At 41.3% G+C, this 16,642-nt stretch overlaps 1 protein-coding gene and 1 pseudogene across 1 annotated transcript; one reads left to right on the top strand and one right to left on the bottom strand.

Annotated features, from left to right (window-relative positions):
* Positions 1–1,071: 1,071 nt before the first annotated feature.
* Positions 1,072–4,190, top strand: LOC119314143 (annotated as a pseudogene).
* A 562-nt stretch (positions 4,191–4,752) lies between these two features.
* Positions 4,753–9,114, bottom strand: LOC119349849 (V-type proton ATPase subunit C-like). Its single transcript, XM_037617943.1, has 11 exons — positions 8,910–9,114; positions 8,743–8,811; positions 8,532–8,659; positions 8,351–8,450; positions 7,712–7,779; positions 7,445–7,586; positions 6,998–7,114; positions 6,678–6,803; positions 5,472–5,555; positions 5,235–5,314; positions 4,753–5,147 (listed from the first exon to the last, which is right to left on the bottom strand). The coding sequence occupies exons 1-11, from the start codon at positions 9,036–9,038 to the stop codon at positions 5,048–5,050; spliced, it is 1,143 nt and encodes a 380-aa protein (XP_037473840.1). The 5' UTR covers positions 9,039–9,114; the 3' UTR covers positions 4,753–5,047.
* Positions 9,115–16,642: the final 7,528 nt, after the last annotated feature.

Genomic DNA, 16,642 nt, shown 5'->3' with positions numbered 1-16,642 from the left:
ATTCAGAACTACATGGATTTCTTATGCAACGTAATGTGCTAGGTCACCTTGCATGCTTAGATGGTTGTTTTGGATAATAAGATGTATGGACTGATTTTGCTGAAGTACATTTTTATTACCTTTCAGCGACATGTATTTCCATGTATGATCAACTTCTTGTTAGATACTCCCTCCGTCCCAACATGTAATACCATTTTTGACAATCATAGTATAAAAAATGATCTTACATTTTGGTACGAAGAGAGTAGAATTTAGTGAAAACTAAACTTTGTATGTATGTTTTCTAAATGTCACTTTGTATTGCTGTTCATCAATGTTGTCACCTATTGATGAGATGCAAAAAAGTTATCAACTACGTATTTCTGTGGCAAGGAAGTAATGAAGAGAACACTTTATTCAATACAATCTCTGCTCCCAGCATATTGAACGTTTCAATTTGAAAGCACGCAATTTTGTGTATTTGGTTTTTTGGCTGACCAATACACATTACAATCAACAAGGGGGCAAAGATGTCATCTACTTGTCAAACAAATTCATGCCAGTGAACACCATAATTGTTTATATTACCCAGCTTATTCACCTTGATTTTGTTATTATAGATTCTGGTTACTAAAAATTACAATAATGTACCCAGTAATACAACACTGCATAAAAAGTAAACAATTGTAACAGCGTAGCAAAACAAGAAAAAAGAAGTCACACGTTCTGCCAGGATATGTTTCAGGTTCTCCGAAAATCTACATTATTGATCGGCGCAGATCATCTACTACAGCCGCAACACACCCACCGTCGCAGCGCCGCCATCCACACCGCACTGCACCGCAACCACAACCACCACCAAAATGCACCACAGCGCCGCCCTCAGGAGCACACCGCCCTCAGGGGTTAGTAGGCAATCACCATGGAGTATGATTCAAAGTCTTGGCCCGGTCAAAAAGGCAGTGACGGCAAAGGTCTACTTTTTTCTTTTCTTTTTGAAAAGGTGGCGCACGCGTTGATAACAGAGAGAAATGCATCCAGCAAACACACATCGCACACCAGCACAAGACTCCATTAGCCCAGGCCAACGCCATGGCTGCACCCAACAAGTTGCTCTTCCTCATCCTCATCATCATCTTAGCTGTAGCCTCCTCCGTCCACAGCGTCACCGAAAGATCCAACGGGAGCTGCGTCCCGGCCGAAAGGGCCGCGCTGCTCTCCTTCAAGGCCGGCATCACAGGCGACCCGGACGATCGCCTCGTCTCATGGCAGCATGGTGCCCACGACTGCTGCCGGTGGAGCGGCGTCACCTGCAGCCGCCGGACAAGCCATGTCGTCAAGCTCGACCTCCGCTACGATTATCCAATTCCAATATATGATTATCTATCTTACCCTGAAGACTACTCGATTCGAGGACAGGTATCTTCTGCGCTGCTTGCTCTCCGACGTCTTAAGCATCTAGATCTGAGCGGGAATATTGTCCTAGGAGATGCAAAACCTATGCCAGCATTCCTGCGCTCTCTTCAGGGTTTGACGTATCTCAACCTCTCAAACATGGGTTTTCATGGTAGAGTGCCGCCTCAGCTTGGCAACCTCTCCAAACTGGTACAACTTGATATACATGGCTACATCAACACTGGTCGTCTCTACTCAGATGATATATCTTGGTTAGCGCGTCTCCAATCGCTACAACATCTTGACATGGGCTCCATCGACCTCACTCGAGTCCTTGACTGGGTTCATGCGGTCAGCGCACTTCTCAATTTGGTTGCACTCATTCTCGATGCCTGTTGGCTTGAGGACAATAATGCTCCATCGTCACTTGTAGGCCACAATTTTACGCTTCTTGAGGAGCTCGACCTCTCTTATAACCATTTCAAAGGTTCGGCGGCATCCTATTGGTTCTGGGATGTAACCAGCCTCAAGAGCCTTAACCTAGAGCATGGTGAATTATCAGGCCCGCTTCCTAACGAGTTGGGTAACTTGACCTTGTTAGAGACATTTAACATAGGAAATAACAACATCCGAGGGATGATACCAGCAACAACGCAAGCTATGTGTAATCTGAGGTCTCTAAATCTCAACTTCAACATCATCAGTGCGGACATAACAAAGGTGATAGATAGGATACCCAACTGTTCTTGGAATAAACTGCAAGAGCTGAGTTTGGACTATGCCGACATCACTGGCGCGACATTACAATTTGTGTCAAACCTACCTAGCTTAACCATGCTTGACATTAGTGACAACCAATTGAGCGGTCCAGTGCCCGTGGAGATTGGCGTGCTTACAAATTTGACTGACTTATACCTTGGATCATGGAACAACTTGAGTGGTGTGATATCAGAAGATCATTTTGTTGGTTTGATGAATTTAAAGTCCCTTGACTTATCTGATAATAATTTGGAACTCAATATTGACTCGCATTGGGTGCCTCCATTCAACTTGCATCGGGCATCATTTTCATCTTGTCAACTGGGACCCCAATTTCCAAAATGGCTTCAACTACAAGGGAGCATCAACGACCTTGATATTTCAAACACAAGTCTAGTTGGTAGGATCCCAGATTGGTTTTGGACTACCTTTTCTGAAACTAGATATTTGGACATCTCCTTGAACCAGCTTAGCGGTGAGTTACCACTCAATCTGGAGTTCATGTCAGTGATCCCTCTATCAATGCAATAAAATCTACTCACTGGTTTGATACCCAAGTTACCAAAAACAACTGAGGTATTGGACATATCCCATAACTTTTTAAATGGGTTTGTGCCAAATTTCCAAGCTCCGCATTTGGAGGTTGCAATTCTGTTCTCCAATTCTATAACCGGGACTATTCCAACCTCAATTTGTCGACTGCGACAATTGCGGGTCTTAGATCTTTCGAACAATCTGTTTTCAGTGGAACTTCCTAATTGTGGCCGAAAGGAACTGAAACAACAGAACCCATCTAGCAGTAATTTTTCAAGAGACGATTCAGTGAGTTCTTTCAGTTTGAAAATCACTACTCTTCTTCTAAGCAACAATAACTTTTCCAGTGGATTTCCTTTGTTCCTACGACAATGTCCAAGTCTTATTTACCTCGATCTTGCTCAAAACAGATTCACTGGAGAGTTACCTGGATGGATTAGTAAAGCCATGTCTGGTTTGGTTATGTTACGGTTAAGATCGAACAATTTGTATGGTCACATTCCAATGGAAATGATGGAACTCCACGCTATTCGAATTCTGGATCTATCCAATAATAACTTCTCTGGGACCATATCGCAGTATCTAAAAAATTTGAAAGCTTTCACTAGCACTGTAATTGCTAGTAATAAAGTATTTGATGATCCTTTCAAAGAAGTATACGAAGACAAATACTCATTCGTGGATATGGAACTGCATTATAATGATAGCATCTCAATGGTGATGAAAGGGCAAGTGCTCGTATGGGGAGAATATTGTATATTTGATGAGCATTTATTTATCTTGCAACAGTTTGACTGGAGAAATCCCAGAGGAACTAAGCTCCCTTGCTGCTCTCATAAGTTTGAATTTATCATCGAACTTGTTGAGTGGAAATATTCCATATAAGATTGGCAACCTTCAATCGCTGGAGTCTCTTGACCTGTCAAAGAACAAACTTGGTGGTGAAATTTCTCGGGGCTTATCGGATTTGACATACCTGAGCTATTTAAACTTGTCATACAATAATCTGTCTGGAAGGATACCCTCAGGGCATCAACTAGACACCCTCAAACAGATGACCCAGCTTCTATGTACATTGGTAATCCTGCTCTTTGTGGACATCCACTTCCAATGCAATGTCCTGGTCCGCCAACCAACGGAGATCCAACAAGGTTGCCTGAAGATGGCTTGTCTCAAATGGAATTTCTTCTTGGATCAATTATTGGTTTTGTGGCGGTCTCTTGGATGGTGTTTTGTGGACTTCTCTTCATGAAGAGATGGAGGTATGCTTATTTCGGGCTACTCGACAAGCTATATGACAGGTTGTATGCCATCTCTATTGTTACTTGTCAAAAATGGTTCGGACCACGGGTGTGAATTAAGCAAGAACTACCAAAGATACCGCTACAAGATTAAGGGGCCTGGAAAACTTATTGCTATATTGTATTGTCAAACACGTCGCCATTTAGAACTTACTGATGTATTCTATTGTATCTTTGCACCGTCGGTGGTGTTGTGAGTGCCACACGGTTTTGTCTCATAAAATAGATGTATTATGCTATTTCATACCCATTAATGGTGTAATATTATTCAGAACTACTTGGTTTCTTATGCCACGTATTGTGCAAGGTCCCATTGCTTGCTTAGATAGTTATTTTGGATCACAAGTTGTATGGACTGATTTTGCTGAAGTACGTTTTTATTACCTTTCGGCAAAATGTATTTCCATGCATGAGCAACTTCTTGTTAGATACTCCCTTTGTTAAGAAATATAAAAGGGTTTAGATCATTGAAATATAACGCTCCAATATTTCTTTACGGAGGGAGTAAAATTTAGTGAAAACAAAACTTGTATGAATGTTTTCTAAATGTCACTCTGTATTGGTGATCATCAATGATAAGAGGCAAAACAGTTATCAACTATTTCAGAGGCAACAGGCAAGGAAGTAATGAAGAGAACACTTCTTCAATACAATCTCCTATTGAACGTTTCAATTTGGAAGTATGCAAATTTGTGTATTTGATTTTTTGGCTGACCAATACACATAACAGCCAACAAGGGGGCAAAGAGGTCATCTACTTGTCAAACAAATTCACACCAGGGAACAACATAACTGTTTATATTACCCAGCTTATTCACCTTGATTTTATTATTATAGATTCTGGTTACTCAAAATTACAATAATATACCCATTAATACAACACTGCACAAAAAGTAAACAGTTGTAACAGCGTAGCTGAACAAAAAAAAGAGAAGTCCCACTTTGTGCCAGGATATGTTCGAGGTTCTCCGAAACACTACATTATTGATCAGCGCGGATCATCTGCTACAGAAGTATAAACCGAAACCGACATTACCATGAAAGAATTGGTGTCACAAAATAATATACATCGAACACCCTCAGACAAAGTTTATGGTGAAGGAGACGTAAGGGTGGGACTCTGCCTCGCCTCCCAGGCCAGCAGCCATGCCCACGTCGTCTTCGGATCTCCAGTAGCTGCTGCAATTCGAAGGTTCGGTAAGCGAAATTCATGAGCAGGCTGCGAGTAACAATGACAATGGGCTGCAGCCTAGGCACGGCATTTACCTGTTGGCGTTGCCGCATAGCCCTTCCAAGATGTTCCTTACTTTCTTCTCGCTCTTTGTAGATGGTGCTAGGACAACAGACTGATGCAAACACAACAGGGATCAGACATGACAATGTTAACCGTACAACAAGAAGCTAAATTACCATGAACATCGCAGTTGTCTGTTGTAAAAACTAGTTACAGATCAGATGTGAAAGTATAAAGCTGGGTGTCAAATAACAGCCAGGGAAATTTACCAGGAACCGTGCAGGCAGACCATATCTCAGAATACTCTCTACGAAGACACGAACAGCAGAGAAATGCATCCAGGAGCTAAATACCTAGAAATATAGTACAGGAACCGTGAGAACAGATATTTGTTGATAAAGAAGAAAATAAACCTAGCAAACCATGATTGCACATCAAGCAAGCAACTAAAGCCCAATATTCTAGGCATTTTTCTGAAATACTCACTCTGTTCCTAAATATAAGTCTTTTTAGAGATTTCACTACAAACTACATACGGATGTATATAGACATATTTTAGAGTGTAGATTCACTCATTTTGCTCCATATGTAGTTCATAGTGAAATCTCTAAAAAAGACTTATATTTAGGAACAGAGGTCGTAACTATCAACAATCATGTGATACACAGCATTATATATACTATAGCTATAGACTCTCATCAGTTAACTTCTGCCATGATGACCACTGGGAGTAGCACTGCCATACACAGACAAATAACAGCACAGTAGTTTTCCATCAATAGAGAAGCGCATCAGTTTTAGCTATTATTACGATTTTATGAAAATGGGCAGATATTGAAGTTCTGCAGAGCTTAATCGATTGAATAGCAGACATTTGTAGCTTGATACTAAGTAACAATCATGGATCAGAAAACAAAGGGGATGCATCCTGATCTGCTTAATGAGTTGACCACCATATGAGTTCGCCCTAAACAAGGATGCACTGGTGATAGAATGACAGCATTAACAAAAATAAGGCCCGGATTCCATTATGCCATGAAGTCACAACTCCATTATTGTCCTTGCAGTTTTAACAAGAGGAAAAAAAATAGAAATTCAGATTCAGCATGATTTGGTAACACCATGATCTGATCTTCAGACTACCACTGAAGAAGATCAATTAACCAATTATTAACCAGTGAACAAATTCAAAACCTTTCTGTTCAGGCTTGTGGTTTAACTAGAAAAGATTCAAAGGGTTGTGGAGGATAACAGAGTAAATAGATGAGAAAACTACAATAGCATCCAACCGAGACCTGGAGAGTAGTTCATAATGAATGAGTTTTGATGAGGAACATCTGTGCAATCAAATGAAATGTTTGAACGACTTATTTCTAAAGTATCTTTTGCAAATGTAGATGAACTAAGGGCATGTGGTTTGTTCACCTTACAGTTCATATACAAGATTAGAACATAATACACTGCAAGACATGTACCTCACTGTAGCTTGCATAGCACCATTGCAATAGAGAGGTCCTCATAACTTCCTGGTCTTGCAGCAGCTTTTCTAGCTCTTGCTTCCGACTCTCCTGTGCTTCAGGACTATACTCAAAGTCACGGATCTGAAATCAAGTGTGAAACAGAAGTTAGTGGATGACAAAATAGTTACGAGAATGGCAGGTACGAGCTGACAAGATTAATTTTCGCCTAGCTATTAGGAGGTATACCAAAGGCTACATGGAGTACTGCCACAGTGCCAAATTAAGGTTAAATGCAAGCAATGGTTTAAAAGAAAGGATCAGGGCAACAAAGTTACCTGGAAACCTTTCTCACGAGCATGGACCTTAAAGTTGTCAACAACCTTGGCAAATAATGTTACAGTGTAGAGAGCATACTCATTGTCCTCGTAAAGCTTTTTTGACGATCTCGGAACCTATATAAACAATAATTAGCTCAATTGAAAGAATCAACTGAATACAATCACAAATTAGGACAACTTGAATGCTCCTCATAAGGGCAAAGTAAATAGCATCCAGGTAAACGAACTGCAAGTCAAATGTATCTAGAATTTGGAAGATTTCTGTGATGGCGAGTTCTCATGATACCATTAACACCAGAAATGATGAACCAAATAAACACTCTTGGTTTTAATTGAATAGCCACAAATAAAATAGACATTTGCTGAAATGAAACATGGCATGAAAATAGTTCAAACGATGGTTTATCACAGACATTATCACTATTCAAAGGATCCTGAACTTACCACAAACGTATCAAGTGACTCGTAGCTTGATAACCAGTCTTTTTGGGAATACTTTGGCACAATAGAAAGCAGTGTCACTAGATGTTCCGAGGTGACCATATCCTCTGGTTTTATGAGGTTGGAAAGGTCACGAACTGCTAAACTGCCATACAAGAAGAACAAATCAATTAGAGTAGGACTCGAGGCAAGCAACAACGTAGCATAATACGAGTACCAAGCATGTCCCTCCCTATAGAGCTAGTCAGGAAGTATGGTGAGACGATTTACCTTCCAGTTTGCTTCCTGTTGATTGCGCCAAGCTGGCTCTTAACATTACCGTATTCAGCAACTCTAACCTGGAAAAGGGCATATTCAGTCCTTCTGTAAATGTAACACCCAACCAAAACACTTATTTGCATCTATGAGTACAAAATAGAATGAAGGTCTATATAAACCAAGATTGCACTTGTGATGAGGGGTGGAGACAAATGGCAGGTGAGATCAACACGGTATTTCAGTTATAATTACTACAATTTATTCCTTTTCCTGACAAAATGTGGTACCAATTCCCTAGTTGTTTGCATCATGAATGAACATTATGTGGTAATTCAGTGCCAGAAAAGGGGACAGAAGACAAAATAAATACTCATGAAACTAGCTGCACAAATAGGTAGCTAGCCGGAACCGAACAGACCAAGACAAACAGGAGGTGAGCTACATCCGAAATGTACCAATTGAGCGCTGAGGAGCAAATTTAAATGTTATAAGAAACACTGTCCAAAATACAGTAGCAAGCTAGCCTAGCTAATGCAGTGTTAAGTTGCTGCAAATGTTCCCAAATATTACTGCCATCCATGCGTGATTTGTTGGTCAGTATGAAGAAGAACTGGACCAATGAAGAGAGAGAGAAGCAGAGTTAATCGTCACCTTCATGTCGTCCTCGATCTTGGCGACCTGGGACTGGATGCTGGCGACGGTCTCCTTGAGCGGGGCGTTGACGGGGTACTTGCCCTCGTCCCACACGAACCTGCAGAAATTAAGGAATGTGTAAGCAGTGGGCAGATGAGGAATGTAAGCAGCGGCACAGGGCACGGGCAGAAGGAGGGACCTGGTGAGGTAGCTGTCGACGGGGACGCCGTCGACGGTGAGGGTGCCGGGCTCGACCCCTCCGGCGCGCTCCAGGTCCTCGATCTGCCGGCGGATCTTGTGGGAGACGCCCTCGATGAAGATGTTGGACTGCAGCCAGAGGCCAGATCAGGCTGGGGGTAAGAGAAGAGGGGTCGGGGGCAAGAAGATCGGGATGGGGGGAAAGCAGGTACCTTGACGAGGTCGTCGCTGAGGGCGAGCAGGGAGTCGAGCGTGCCGGGGCGGAGATCCGGGACGGTGAACTGCGCGGGGAGGCCGGGCGAGTCGAGTCAGTGAGGGGCAGGAGGCGGAAGGCGATTGAAGGGCGGAGGAGGAGGAGGAGGAGGGAGGGGGTGCTTACGCGGTAGAGCGGGGTGTCGAAGGAGTGGCGGGAGATGGCGTCCTGGAGGCGCGCCCAGAGGGCGGTCTTGCCGGCGGCGACGTTGTCGTCGGCGACGGGCAGGGCGGCGATCCAGTACCGCGTCGCCATGGTCGGTCGTCGCCGGCGAGGGGGAGCGGCGGGAGGGGGGTCGTCGGCGCAGGGGAAGGTCGGCTGGATTTCGATCTGCTCTTCTCTTGTGTGTGGTGGTGGATCGGGGACGGGGACGGAAGAGGCAACGGCGACGTGGCCACGTGTGCCCGTCACCTCGACGTGGACGGGGCCCACCTGCCTGTCACCACCAGCTCCCCTCTCCTGACTCTCTGTCCAGCCAGATCAACAACCTCTTGTTCAAAATTCACAAATTCATCCACAAAAAATGGTGAAGGGTGTTTGAATGTGAATAAACAAAAGCGATCTGCTTACAAGTTTGAATTCCTACAGGACATAATTTTTTTTTTCCGTGGACACTTACAAAAGGACGGGTTCGTAGTTAAGAATCCGCATGTGTTTTTTTTTTCTAACAAGTGCACTCCCACTCCACAGTGTGACGCGGCGCTTCCGTTCTCAAGTAGATCCCTCTCGAGTGGGCGTTCGGATCGTAATACGTCTTCACCACTTGAGTGTTCAGGTCTTCAGGAGTAGATCAGAAAAGGTCTTAACGATGGGCTCTTCTAGTAAGTTATACTTCGTCTTTTTATTTAGTTTTCTCTACTTGAGTGTCTTCACTAGTGTTTACTCGACCCGATCTTCGGGAGGAAGGTATAACATGACTTGAACGATCTGTTACTTGGCACAAGTGTGTGCTTCATCTTCGTAGTTTGCTTTCTCTGCGGCAATTCACATTGACATGATATTTATGCCACGGATTTGGATTTAGTATGTTTTGGCAAAGAAAATGTTTTGGATTTTATGTAGTACCTACAATTTTTTTAAAATATTTGTTACTATTGCGCTTTCACACTAAGTGTGCCTTAAATTTTCTCTTAGTTGTGTATTGCAGATGTGAATTGTAGATGTGTACACCAGCGGGACCCAGGAGTAGTCATGACTCAAGTATGCCAACCAACAACATCCGTGACAACTTAAATTAAAAAAAACATCAGTGACAACTCGATAGTTCCTTCGAAAAAAACATCCCCCGTATATTAATCAACTAAAAAAGTGCTTGCAATCATTTATTACAGCATGCCGCACACAAGGCGAAACACTAAACTAAAGAATACCCTCCGACCTATTGCTAAAACTAAAACTATCTCATGAGCCGCCGTGTTTGCCTGACGATTGATCTTGAAGATCTTGAAATTATTTGTAAGCTCCATAATGCCCAGCGGTTCCTTCTTAAGATAAACAAAGGGGGGCCTGTTAAGAATATCATTTGCATGCACTAGTATATGGGTGCAAATATGCTGATCCATGCCCCCTTGTAGCTCCAACCATTTATGCAGGCATGCACGGAGCTAGTAGTTAACATGTTAGCAAAAATTCAATTCGGTGTCCGAGCTCATCTGCACCATATAAATAGTAAACTCGAAAAATAGCAAAACAAATAAAATAAATTTTGAATTTTTCACACATGAAATGAAATTTTAGCGAATCTTCTAGGCGCATTCCAAATTTCAAGGTGTTTGGACATTTGAGGAGTTCGTGGGAAAAAAATGGTATATAGCACACTTTTTGAAAGTTTGTTTGACAAGCCAAATTGTTATTTTTTGCCACGAGCTACTAAAATGTTCAAACACCTTGAAATTAGCATGCACCTAGAAGATTATCTCAACTTTCATGCGTAAAAAAATCAGATTTTTTTTGAATTGCTTTTCTATTTTTTTTTTATTTTACTGTTTATCGACAGGTGCAGCAGAGCCTAGGTGCAGAAACGCCACGTCCGCATTTTAGTTGATACCATGACTTATGAAAAACGGACTTTAATTTGGTGGTGACAGGGCACATTTCTCTATTAGCCGATGCGTGCGTGTAAAAACACCCGTTACATGATTGGGTCGTAATTCAGCAGCTCAACTCAAGGATGGAGGAACAAACAGGAGTGGAAAGAAAAGAGGGAGGAATGCCGCCGAAATCCAGGAGTTCCTATAGGCACTTCCTTGCTGGCGGTTACGGGCGACACATGAAGGAGAACTATAATGGGCATTAAGGCGTCCTTTAATTTTTCACAATAATAATCTAATAATTATTTTAATTTAAGAATTTTTGAATAATATCTTTTTTAGTTGTCAGTTTAATAATACATAAAAGAACATGTGCAAAATAAAAAGTGTTTGCATATCCTCCCCAACCCAAGAAAACCAAAATGAAAATAAAAAAGGTGAAATAAGGAAACAGGTAAAACAATAAAAAAAAGACTGAGATACTATATATGTCGCTACTAACAAGAAGCCAGTGCGGGTTTTTTTTGAACATCAGTACAAACACAAGCGCTCATATACACGCGCATACACCCATCCCTATAAATGCACACATGCACATCCTACCCCTATGAGCACCTCCAAAAAACTGAGCCGGCATATCATCTTGAAATTTACGAAGTCGCCATAAGCGCCTCGTCGTCGACGAGAACATCTCCTCCCACTGAACACGCATCGCCAGAAATCCTGAAATAAATCCAGGAATAAATGCGAGCACCAGGATTTGAACCCTGATGGGCTGGGGATACCACAGTCCCTCTCACCATCCAACCACAGGTTGGTTCGCAGCCAATGCGGGGTTAGCACACCTTCGCCTAAACTGCCCAGCGGAGGGATTGACAGCTTGCGTATTTTTTGTTGTCATTTTACCGTCATTCTTTCTTTTTAAAAGTTTAGCCTTTTCTATTTTTTATTTTTATTTTCAACTTTATTTACTTATTTATTATTTGTGGGGGAACACGAATAAATGTATGAACTTATTTAAAACATCATTTATTTGCATTGGAAGGAACATTTTCTAAATACAAGGTAAACATTTTGTCAAATTTATTCATATTCATATTCATATTTAGCCACATTATTTTAAATTTCATATATAAGTTCTCCATTATTAATCTGAATCTTTGTCAATACTTTTAGAATTTCTTACCTAAAAATTATTATATTTTAGAAATTTCAGAACAAAGAGTGGACAAGTCATTATGTGTGTCCCTCATGCATGCAATGCTCCCTTAAGGGTCGCCTACAATTGTATGCAGGCCCTCCCTGGTGTCCCGAGAACCTAATATACTACTACGTGTGCATTTTTATCTTTTCCCCCTTTTTGCTATGTTCAGTTTTCTTTTTTGAGCCTTTTCTGGTTCTTTTGTGTTTTATTTTTAGTTTCTTCAATTAAGTTTATGTTTATAGGATTTAAATTTTGTCTTGTTTTATTATTTAATTTTTGGGAACATGTAAACACTTTTATAATTACATGGACTAATGTTTTGACAAGCATGAGCACCTCTCTTGTCAATGTATGAACTTCTTGAAAAAATATTAGTGTACATTCCCGTATGTAGGAACATTTTGTAAATGTGAGGCAACCATATTTTAAATATATTCATATCCAAAGTACATTATTTCTTTCTTTAATGTCTAAGGTTTCTGCATTATTTATGCAGTATTAATTTATTAAAATGTATAGACAATTTTTTAACATATGAGAAGGACTTCTTTTTATTATGTGATCATTTATATTTAGGTACATGGCCATCTTTCGTTTTTCATATATAAAATTTATGTATTTTCAACTAACATTTGGTTCGATTTGGACCGGGTCGTACGAAGCTGGCTCATATCCCCACACGAATAAATGACGGATAGCCATGGTTCAGCTGAACAATGATTCAACTAACTATTGTTCTTTGTTTACTCCTAATGCATCTTTGAATGTGCTTAATTATATGTAAGTGGGAAGATACACTTGGCTGCAACGTGTTATATCTCCAAAAGTAAGAGGCTACACAACGAAAGTGATGTTCTAATCCCAAGCTCATATGAGCTCAGGTCAACAGTAAAATCAAATAAAATTGAAAAAATCAAAATATTCTGACCTTTTTTGTGTGAAACTTTGACTAATGTTTTCGTAGCTTGCAAAACTTCATCACTCGTGTAAAATGTAGCAAAAAAACAAAATCGATGCTCCAAAATGTGTTTAAAAATAACGTTTTGGAGCATCGATTTTGTTTTTTATGCCACATTTTGCGAGCTATCAAAACATTTGCCAAAGTTTCACAAAAAAATTATATTTTATTTTTATTCTTTTTTAAAATTTTACTGTTCTCGAGCTCATGTGAGCTCGGGAGCAGAACAGCTGCGTCCGCTACACAAAGGTAACTATGCATTACATAAGAGCAACACATCTCAATGGGAACAGCCGGAATGCCATAACGAATGGGGAAATATATAGGGTGAATGCAAATCGCAGTAGCAAAATAGAATGAACAAAATATATAGGGTAAATTCTGAGTTGGCTGGCATTGGCACGAAATAATATGATAGCATGAGTACTTTGCCAAAAATAATGCGAGGAGCTTCTCCAACCTAGACATTTAAATTTTATTCAAAGAACTTTTTTTGTGGTACTTTGAAATGAGTAAATCGTAGATTAGCTCGTGAAAATGCATGGGATTGTCGACTAGTTATTTTCTAATTCTTCTTAGCCACTAGTTCAGCAAAACATTGCAGTGTTTCCCCTGCTCGATGAGCAAGTATGTGAGGGATTGGAACCTATAAGTCATGGTGTTAATGAGGGAAGCCTGATCCAAAAACCAAAGGAAACATGGTTAATTAAGGAAAGCAACAAAAATGGCACACATCTGAATCAAGATACATCTGAATCAAGATACGTCCCTCCTCTAGATCCATCTGGAGGGGGCCGGCCCCCCTCTCCCTTGCCCCTATAAATAGAGGGGAGGTGGGAGGGCTGCCGCACCCTTCCCCTGGCGCAGCCCTCCCCCTCTCCAACACCTCCTCCTCCTCCTCCGTAGTGCTTGGCGAAGCCCTGCCGAAGCCCTGCAAGCTCCACCACCACGTCGTCGTGCTGCCGGAGCTCTTCCTCAACTTTTTCTCTTCCCTTGTTGGATCAAGAAGGAGGGGACGTCCCCGGGCTGTACGTGTGTTGAACGCGGAGGCGCTGTCCGTTCGGCGCTAGTCGGATCTTCCGCGATTTGAATCGTCGCGAGTATGATTCCATCATCCGCGTTCTAGTAACGCTTCCGCTTAGCGATCTTCAAAGGTATGAAGATGCACATCCTCTCTCTCTTGTTGCTAGAATCTCCTAGATTGATCTTGGTGATACATAGAAATTTTTTGAATTATTGCTACGTTCTCCAACAAAGGCGGTGCCTAGGAGGAACTTAGGCATACTTTGGCGCTAGGCGATGACCAAACGCCTCGCCTAGGCATAAGCGAAAGTCTAAGCAAGGCAAGCAAGAAATTGTCTACCTGAGTGAGAAATCATGTTATGTTGCACTGATATGCCAAATGGGCCATATTACAATGGCAGTAGTAAATTATTTGTATACCCTAAATTAATATCCATAGACATATAATAACAAAGATACACCCCAATAGTAAAAGCTATATTTATCACTTAGGGCGTGCCTAGGGCACTTAAATACCGTCTAGGCACTAGGCGAAGGCCAACCGCCTTGCTTACGCCTATCGCTTTTTTTATCTTGGATACCACTCAAAGGCAAATACACAACAAAAACGTTTGTCTAATCTCTCGGCATGACGTATCTCAAGTGTTTAACACTGGCAATACTCCATCATTCCTTTTATTTTATTTCTACACCTGGCTACAATATTTATTACGTTGGACAATGATTTTGAAAACTCTCGCATTTCTTACGTTCCATGTCTCCCAAGAAACAAGCATGACCAGTAATGTCATGGCTTTTATTTTTCCATCATGGATATGAATAATGGAAGACCACCATTCCCGAACTGAGTTAAAATTGGTGCGATCATCAGCACTCATGTTAATTAGGCCAAGTCAATCGTAGACCATGACCCAAATGCGGATGGAGAGGTGGCATTTGCAAGAGAATGTGATCTGCGTCTCCTGCTTCTTCCCGCAAACTTGGCCAACCTCTTCTTTGGAAAATGAAAATAATGAAAAGAAAGGCAAAATACACCAAAAAAGGGGGAAAAAGGAAAACCCAGAGAAGGAAACGGAAATCAAATAAGAGGAATAAACCCAAAAAAGAATAAGCACAGGAAGAAAACAGTCAGCCGAACAAATAAGAGTCGCGTGGAAGAATCACCAAAATCTGGTAGAACGAGGTAATGAAAAAATCATCAACCCCATAGAAATTGCAACGAGCAAGCTCACTGTTGGGCCAGATCCCTAAAGGCTGTGAGTAGGCGACTAGCATGCTGAATTCCGCCCCATCTAAAAGCGAGAAGGGGGAGGGGGGAGGTGCTCTAACCGAATTGAACAAAGGGGACCAATGATGACGACGAGCTTTTAGTCGGCAACTGTGTGAAGGGCCGATGACCGATGGACGAGGGGAGTAAAAGTGGCAAGGTTGTCTGGTGGACATCGGACGACGATGACAAATGGGAGGGAGGTGTGACTTTCCTTTTTCATGAATGTTTTCTTTTACAGGTTTAAAAATGTATTATTGCAAAAAAACATGTTCGTGAATTCTAATATTTGTTCCCTTTTTTAAAATGTGCATGAAAAATACAATGGATTATAAAAATACACTTACATTATTAGGAAATATAGTCATGCGTTAATTGTACGTGTATTAGGAAAGGGTTTAGAAAATATAAAAAAGAAATACGAAAAAATAAAAAAATGCAGCTAAACTATTATTATTATTATTATTGAGAAAATGCGGCAAAACGAGAAGAGAAACAAAGAAAAGGACGAAATAAAACCGGTATAAGCAACCAGGTAAGCTACTTGGGCTGGCCCATCCCGCGTTAGAATAGGAAATGCCAGTTTGCCGAAATCACAAATTAAGAAGTACTCCTTGCAAAGGTCACTCACACCTCTCCAATTTGAGTTTTTCGTAGAAACATTTATTTAAAATATTTTATCTTTTAAACCGTGCATCCAAATCCTAAACTATCTTCATCGGTAGATTTCTTGCATTGAGATCTTCAAAACTAGATCCCATATTAATAGGTTTTGACAAAAAAAATCATGAAAAAATCAGAGAAAACAAACTGAGTCGGAAGCATGGTTTCCCCCGCTTTTTTCCTTTCTGAGAGGCACAGTTGTGCTCGAAAGTAGATTTGTGCCTTCATGGTAAACAAACATGTGCCTCTTGCAAAAGCAAAAAAAATGTGTTGTTTTCTTTCGAAAGGTGGGGAAGCCCGTGATTAAGTTCAGTGCATGGTCTGGTCACGTATCAGATGATCAGAGGGGAAGTTTCCTAGCATGTTCAGTTTCTAGAGGGCGCTGGCTCGGCATTGGAAGCTTGAGGCGAAGCACCATACCCCGTCATCTGCGAACAATCGTACATGATGTTGCCGAATCCGATCTTGAATGTGCCCAACGCAATCAACCACTCTTTGAATTCTCGACGATATTCTGCATTTGAGTTATTTGGACTGTCGACTCCCTTGCCGAACAAGCGCACACAACACCTGTTCATATGTACGTATGGAAATACATGACAAAAAACCAACATGGACTTACATGACAAAAAACCAACATGGACTAAGGGCATATATATACCCCCCCCCCCTCCTCGGCACACTTCACCATATTATATTTATTCAAAAGTTATT

The sequence above is a fragment of the Triticum dicoccoides genome, chromosome 1B (assembly GCF_002162155.2).
Source record: "Triticum dicoccoides isolate Atlit2015 ecotype Zavitan chromosome 1B, WEW_v2.0, whole genome shotgun sequence".
In the NCBI taxonomy this organism is placed as follows: Eukaryota; Viridiplantae; Streptophyta; class Magnoliopsida; order Poales; family Poaceae; genus Triticum; species Triticum dicoccoides.
The sequence above is the reverse complement of the archived record's forward strand: the minus strand, read 5'-3'. Positions and strand labels throughout refer to the sequence as shown.